This window comes from Siphateles boraxobius, unplaced genomic scaffold (genome assembly GCF_051911475.1).
Source record: "Siphateles boraxobius isolate OS27281-9 unplaced genomic scaffold, OSU_SipBor_1 221, whole genome shotgun sequence".
NCBI lineage: Eukaryota > Metazoa > Chordata > Actinopteri > Cypriniformes > Leuciscidae > Siphateles > Siphateles boraxobius.
In genome coordinates this window covers 541,555-549,741 of record NW_027508835.1, presented here as the reverse complement: position 1 = coordinate 549,741, position 8,187 = coordinate 541,555, and the positions used below count along the sequence as shown (strand labels likewise).

Sequence of the window (8,187 nt, the reverse complement as noted above, 5' to 3'; positions counted from 1 at the left end):
TGTTGGCAGTCGAGAAAAAACGTAATCGCAAAATGAATGCGTTAATGTTGACTGACCTAATATAGCATTTTTGACCTAATATAGCATTTTTTAATTGATAAATGCAGACAATTGAAGATTGTTTAGTGATTTGGATTAATAAAAGACTGAAAAGTTGCAGGACTAGCCCACAGTAAACACTGAAGTGATCTGATTGGTTGCAGGATAAACGGAGGCCAATCAGCTTGTGCCATGAGGTGATGATGTATGAAGGACATCCAGATGAAAAAAGCTGAAATCAAATGAATACAAGTGAACTGATTCACATAATACTTTATTAGATTGATAAGGATTGAGCAGATAGAGGTGTTTTCCACACGTCATCACATGGGCCGCTCTCGGGGTCGAGTGACGAACTGCCACCACAGCGGAGGAAGGTCGCCTTCCCTGCGAGCCGGAGGAAGAGCCTCAGATTTAGGGCCCTCAGCAGGGGTTTCAGTCTGAAGCTGCTGGACCTGCAGAACAAGAAGATTCATCATTAGTGGGGTCACTGGGGGGATTCAGCATTAGTGGGGTCACTGGGGGGATTCAGCATTACTGGGGTCACTGGGGGGATTCAGCATTACTGGGGTCACTGGGGGGATTCAGCATTAGTGGGGTCACTGGGGGGATTCAGCCTTACTGGGGTCACTGGGGGGATTCAGCATTACTGGGGTCACTGGGGGCATTCAGCATTAGTGGGGTCACTGGGGGGATTCAGCATTAGTGGGGTCACTGGGGGGATTCAGCATTAGTGGGGTCACTGGGGGGATTCAGCATTACTGGGGTCACTGGGGGGATTCAGCATTAGTGGGGTCACTGGGGGGATTCAGCATTAGTGGGGTCACTGGGGGGATTTAGCATTACTGGGGTCACTGGGGGGATTCAGCATTACTGGGGTCACTGGGGGGATTCAGCATTACTGGGGTCACTGGGGGGGATTCAGCATTAGTGGGGTCACTGGGGGGATTCAGCATTAGTGGGGTCACTGGGGGATTCAGCATTAGTGGGGTCACTGGGGGGATTCAGCATTAGTGGGGTCACTGGGGGGATTCAGCATTAGTGGAGTTACTGGGGGATTCAGCATTGGTGGGGTCACTGGGGGGATTCAGCATTAGTGGGGTCACTGGAGGATTCAGCATTACTGGGGTCACTGGGGGGATTCAGCATTACTGGGGTCACTGGGGGGATTCAGCATTAGTGGAGTTACTGGGGATTCAGCATTACTGGGGTCACTGGGGGGATTCAGCATTAGTGGAGTTACTGGGGATTCAGCATTAGTGGGGTCACTGGGGGATTCAGCATTGGTGGGGTCACTGGGGGGATTCAGCATTAGTGGGGTCACTGGAGGATTCAGCATTACTGGGGACACTGGGGGGATTCAGCATTACTGGGGTCACTGGGCGGATTCAGCATTAGTGGGGTCACTGGGGGGATTCAGCATTACTGGGGTCACTGGAGGATTCAGCATTACTGGGGTCACTGGGGGGATTCAGCATTACTGGGGTCACTGGGGGGATTCAGATATTACTGGGGTCACTGGGGGGATTCAGCATTAGTGGGGTCACTGGGGGGATTCAGCATTACTGGGGTCACAGGAGGATTCAGCATTAGTGGAGTACTTTCTTACTTACAAGATTGATAAAATCAGAGAGAAAATTATAACTATGTAACCATCTACTACAGTACCGCATCAGACAGTGCAATGTAGTCTCCTCCTATTTGCTATAGGAGAGGGTGAATTTTATAAACTCGTTAAATTATCTAAATCGACAACATGTATGTTAGACCCTAAACTGACTAAACTATTGAAAGAGATGTTCCCAGAGGTCATAGATCCTCTTCTTAATATCATTAATAATAATAATAAGTTTAATTTGTATAGCGCCTTTCTCAAGCTCAAGGACGCTTCACAGTAACAGTAGAGAACAAGCAACAGTTTACATGTAAATGGACAATAGACATTTGCCCAGTCCATAAAGCAAGATGAGCGATTGGAGTTGCATATCGCATTACTTATGGAATACAAATACAAATACACAGAAACAAAAAACACTTATTTACAGACAGTATGGAAGGTGGACAGTTGAAGTAAAGATGCAAAAGAAACGTGTCATGACTGAAAATACTGTCTAAACAAATGGGATATGAGCAGATTGTTTAGTAGAAGTTAGTAATCTTGCGGCAGAGTTTTGAATATATCGCAAACGCGAGATAGTGTGTCCTAGTAGTCCAGAAAAAATTATATTACAGTAGTCGAGGCGAGATGTGATGAACGCATGTACCAGCAAATCAGCGTCTTTTGGGCTGACATTGGGGTGGTGTTTAGCAATACGGCGGAGTTGAAAAAAATGAAGCTTTACAGAGTTGACTAATATAAGTCAACTCTGTAAAGCTTTGTAAAACTCGTCGAAGGTCAGTGAAGGGTTAAAAGTGATACCCAAATTTTTGACAGTGGCAGATGGAATAATTGATGTAGCTTCAAGGTCGAGTCTGGGAGTATTAGTTATATTTTTTGTTAGAGATGGTGGACCAGTAATTAAAATTTCTGTTTTAGTCAGATTCAAACTCATTTTCAGATTCATTAATTCTTCTTCGTCATTAGGATACGTACCAAAGACTTTTAAGCCTGCTATGATTAAACCGCTCGTTAAAAAAACGCAACTTGATCCTACAGAAATAGTTAATTACAGGCCGATCTCGAATCTACCTTTTCTGTCAAAGATACTAGAAAAGGCAGTATCCTCACAACTATGTTCCTTTTTAGAAAGAAATGGGATCTGTGAGGATTTCCAGTCAGGATTTAGACCGTATCATAGTACTGAGACAGCTCTCAGAGTCACAAATGATTTGCTCTTATCATCCGATCGTGGTTGTATCTCTCTATTAGGGTTACTCGATCTTAGTGCTGCATGTGACACTATCAACCACAACATTATTTTAAATAGACTAGAAAACTATGTTGGCATTAGTGGAATTGCATTAGCATGGTTTAAATCATACTTATCTGACCGTTATCAGTTTGTAGCAGTAAATGAAGAGATGTCTTATCGGTCAAAAGTTCAGTATGGCGTACCACAAGGCTCAGTACTAGGACCGTTGCTGTTCACTCTGTACATGCTACCTTTAGGAGATATCATTAGGAAGCATGGCATTAGTTTTCACTGTTATGCTGACGATACTCAGCTCTATATTTCTTCACGCCCTGACGAAACTTACCAATCCACAAAAGTAACGGAATGCATAGCCGATATAAAAAAACTGGATGACTAGTAATTTCCTACTACTTAATTCTGAAAAAACAGAGATTGTAATTACTGGACAAAAAACTTCCTCACGTAATAACCTAGAATACCGTCTAACACTTGATGGCTGCTCTGTCAAGTCCTCGTCGTCGGTTAGGAACCTGGGTGTGTGTGTGTGTGTGCTCTTTGATACCAATCTCTCATTTGAAAGTCACGTGTCTAGTATCTGTGAGACCGCATTTTTTCATCTTAAAAATATACCTAAATTCTAAAAATATATATCTATTAAAGTCATATGCTCTCAATGAAAAATGCAGAACAATTGTTTCATGCGTTCATGACATCAAGGCTAGATTATTGTAATGCTCTACTGGGTGGTTGCCCTGCACGCTTAATAAACAAACTACAACTGTTGCAAAACGCAGCCGCTAGAGTTCTTACAAGAACCAGGAAGTACGACCATATTAGCCCGGTTCTGTCAACACTGCATTGGCTCCCTATTAAACATTGTATACATTTTAAAATGTTGCTGAATACTTACAAAGCACTAAATTGTTTAGCTCCCCCGTACTTGAGCGAGCTCTTAACGCATTATAGTCCTTCACGTCTATTGCAATCTCAAAATTCTGGCCAGTTGATAATACCTAGAATATCAAAATTGACTGCTGGCGGTAGATCCTTTTCCTATTTAGCACTTAAAACTTTGGAACAATCTTCCTAACATTGTCCAGGAAGCAGACACCGTCTGTAAGTTCAAATCTAGACTAAAAACACATCTCTTTGGCTTAGCATACACATAACACATTATAGATTGCTATAATTCAATGTTAGGCTGCATAGTTTAGATCAGCCAGAACCGGGAACACTTCCCATAAATCCTGATACACTTTGTACATCATAAGAAGGATGGCGCCTACGCTAAGATTAGTCTCTCTGTTTATCCCGAGGTTTACCGCAAACCGCCGGGTCCAGGCCGTATCTGGATCTGATGAAGGACCATCACATGGACACGACGACAACGCATCCCTGAAGTGCCACTGTGAAGGCCTCATGGACACCTCAACAAACTTGTCTCCATACCGGCGTGATGACTCCGACCCAACCAGATGAACTGGATAAATATTGTGAAAGTTCTGATCCAATCTGACTTCTGACCTATAATGCTGCCTAAATCATAATCATACACTGTTCGTTTATTGGCCATAAGGAGGACTGGCCCCCTGACTGAGTCTGGGTTCTCCCAAGGTTTTTATCTCCATTCTGTCACTGATGGAGTTTTGGTTCCTTGCCACTGTCGCCTTTGTTTCCATTGGCTTTTGGCTTGCTTAGTTGGGGACATTTAACATTTCATTTTGTATTTAACAATAGTATTACAACATAATTTTCCTGTTATCTCTGTAAAGCTGCTTTGAAACAATCTTTATTGTAAAAAGCGCTATATAAATAAAGGTGACTTGACTTGACTGGAGGATTCAGCATTAGTGGGGTCACTGGGAGGATTCAGCATTAGTGGGGTCACTGGGAGGAGTCAAGTCACCATTTATAAAGCGCTTTTAACAATATGGATTGTTTCAAAGCAGCTTTACAGTGATAATAGAAATTACCGTAACAGGTTGTTTAGGCTTTACCATAGCTCTAGGATAAAGTTATTGTCCAGCTTAAGTTAGTTTTGATTGATTCACTTCCATTGCAAAGATCACTAGTTATTAACTTAGCAGCCACTAACACGACACAGTTCTAACATATAAACCCTTAACACGCTCCAGCCGCTCATCCACATAAAACAGTGCCTGATGTCTCGAGAACACTCCCTGAAATAGGTTCGAAGGTGCAAACGATTATCAGTTATCTCTGCGCAAACCTCAAAAACGCAAACCCGTGAAAACGCAGATGGTGTGTTTGAATATATATGTGTGCAGGCGTGTAGTCCTTCACAAATCAACCCTCAATAAACTACTTGTCTGGCCTTAAAAATTTATAATACAGAAATTTGTCAAATCTGCATAGCCAAGCGAACTGGAGTTATCCCGACAACGTTTTATCTGTACAGAGGTAAATGGAATGAGGCCTTGACTTGCTATGCATTCCGTTAAAGGTGCTCTACGCGATGTCATGCGTTTTTTAGGCCAATGCATTTCTTGTCACATACAGCAAACATCTCCTCACAATCCGCTAGCTGCCTGTCCCCTGAACACACTGTAAAAAAACGCGGTCTCTGCAGACACCCCAGGCTCCACAAACGGCAAACTGGGCTAACCCGCACCACGAAACATAATACACCGTTCCAGCCAATAACCGACAAGGATTGGGGGGGAGGGGGGGGGTTGTTAGTGCACAGATGAGGAGGGAGGGTCTTTAATACTTTAAACGTCAACAAGAAGTGACGTTACCCGACATCGCTTAGAGCACCTTTAATATTGTGAATTGGTAAGATTCGTCAGGGCGTGAAGAAATATAGAGCTGAGTATCATCAGCATAACAGTGAAAACTAATGACATGCTTCCTAATGATTCAACATTAATGGGGTCACTGGGGGATTCAGCATTAGTGGGGTCACTGGGGTAACCAACAACCCGATTAGAGATTTCATAATTTATGGGTTCACTGAGGTAATAAACACAATTAGAGATTTCATAATTTATGGGTTCACTGGGTAACAAATAACCCGATTAACCTGAGTAAACTGAGCCGATTCACTGACTGACATCACACTTCATATGGTAACTCGACCTGTGCTTAATGAAATATAAATGAAATATAAATGTCGATGAGCAGTATTTATAACCATATTCATCACGATTTAATTTTTTTAAACAAAATAATATAACAATTTCACATTGAATCTCCAAATTAATGTAGAAACCAAATAAAGACTATATATTTTAAATATTTGTTTAAAATGTACAAATGTTAGTGGTCTGATACTTGGCATACACCAGAATACACCTCTCCTTCAAACTGACAAAAGTTTAGCCTGCAAGGCAGGAACTTCTAGGTTATAAAACCTGACAAAGGTAGACGGAGAGCTCCAGCCCAGAGGGCATTGCAGACCTTTTGACGCGTAAGCAGCTGCTATAGCGTCCACTTTCCATCTGGACAGGCTCTGTTTCGAGGAGGCGAGACCCTTGGTGCGCCCACCAAACGAAACAAAAAGCTGTTCTGAACGCCTGAAGGAGGCGGAGCGCGTAATGTAAAATCTCAGCGCCCTGACAGGGCAGAGGAGATTCACCTCACTTTCGCTGTCAGATGCTGGCAGAGCTGACAGCGAAATAACTTGCGCTCTGAATGGAGTGCCCATCACTTTAGGAACATAGCCATGTCTAGGTCTGAGGATGACTTTAGAGTCATTTGGCCTGAACTCAAGACACGACGCGCTGACAGACAGCGCATGCAGGCTCCCCACACGTTTTACTGACGACAGTGAAGTCAGAAAAACGGTTTCCAGTGATAGATATTTCAACCCCATGGAGTCTAGTGGTTCAAATGGAAAGGCTTTCAGGGCCTCGAGGACCAATGAAAGATCCCACATAGGAACCGACGGGGGGCGGGGCGGGTTCATCCTTCTAGCTCTTCTAAGGAAGCGGATGACCAACTCATGTCTTCCCAGTGACTGGCCGTGCGCCGATTCTGCGAACGCTGCCACGGCCGCCATGTATACTTTGAGCGTTGATGGGGACCTCCCCTTATCCAACAGCTCTTGTAGGAAGGTGAGCAGATGCGCCACCCCACATGTCCGTGGGTCCAGACCTCTGTCGGTGCACCATCCAGAGAACACCGACCATTTAGACGCGTAGAGCCTTCTCGTGGAAGGAGCTCTAGGCTGCGTGATCGTGTTCATCACTCCTCCTGGCAGGGCAACGAGTACCCGTTGATCAACCATGCGTGCAGAGACCAGCGCTCTGGATGGGGATGCCAGATCGTGCCGCGAGCCTGAGAGAGGAGATCTGCCCTCGCCGGAATCGGCCACGGAGCTGTAAGTGACAGCCGTGCTAGTTCCGGGAACCAAATCTGATTCTCCCAACGCGGGGTTTTGAGGAGCACAAAGTGGCACGTTTCCCTGATTCACTTGATCACCTGTGGTAACAAAGAGACCGGAGGGAAAGCATATAGCGGGAGGCTGGGCCAAACCTGGGCCAGCGCGTCCTAGTCCTTCGAGAAGAACGTCGGGCATTGAGCGTTGTCTGACGCAAATAGGTCAACTTCCGCTCTGCCGAATAGGCGCCACAGCTTCTGGACCGTTTGGGGGTGCAGGGACCATTCCCCTGGGGGAACATTGTCCCTGGACAGTTTGTCTGGGCCGTCGTTCAAATGGCCAGGCACATGCGCCGCCCTCAGCGAACGCAGGTGCATCTGAGGCCAAATAAGGAGGCGTTCCGTCAGATTGCAGAGATTTCTGGATCTGACACCGCCCTGACGGTTTACATAGGATACCACAGACATGTTGTCCGAGCGGACAAGAACATGTTGGTCCTGTATGAACGGGAGGAAGCGCTTCAGCGCGTTCTCGACCGCTATCATTTCCAGACAGTTTATGTGAAAACACTTCTCTTGGTCTGACCACTGGCCGAAGACCGTTCTGCCCTCGAACTGCGCTCCCCGAGTTGGACGCGTCTGTCGAAATGACTTTCTTATAAGAGATGGTTCCCATCATCACTCCCTGCTGGTACCAGTCGGCTACTAACCAGGGCTGCAGAGCCGCTATGCAGGTCTGAGTCACTCTGATTTTCTGGCCGCCAGAAACCCAGGCTCGGCGGGACATGCGAGCATTCAACCAGCATTGGAGCGGGCGCATGCGCAGTAGGCCCAGCTGAAGCACCGCTGGAGCTGATGCCATACAGCCCAACATCCTTTTAAATGTTTTCAAAGGGAGAAATCTGCCCTTCTGGAAAGATGCGGCTAGGTGGCGAACACGGCGCGCGCGCTG

At 45.4% G+C, this 8,187-nt stretch overlaps 1 protein-coding gene across 1 annotated transcript in view; it reads right to left on the bottom strand.

Moving 5' to 3' along the window:
* Positions 1 to 297: 297 nt before the first annotated feature.
* ndufb9 (NADH:ubiquinone oxidoreductase subunit B9) overlaps positions 298 to 8,187 on the bottom strand; it is a 38,814-nt gene continuing 30,924 nt past the window's right edge. The window contains exon 4 of the mRNA XM_077240211.1: positions 298 to 494. Within this exon, the coding sequence (XP_077096326.1) occupies positions 363 to 494 (132 nt within the window). The 3' untranslated portion in view covers positions 298 to 362. The remainder of the gene's footprint in view (positions 495 to 8,187) is intronic.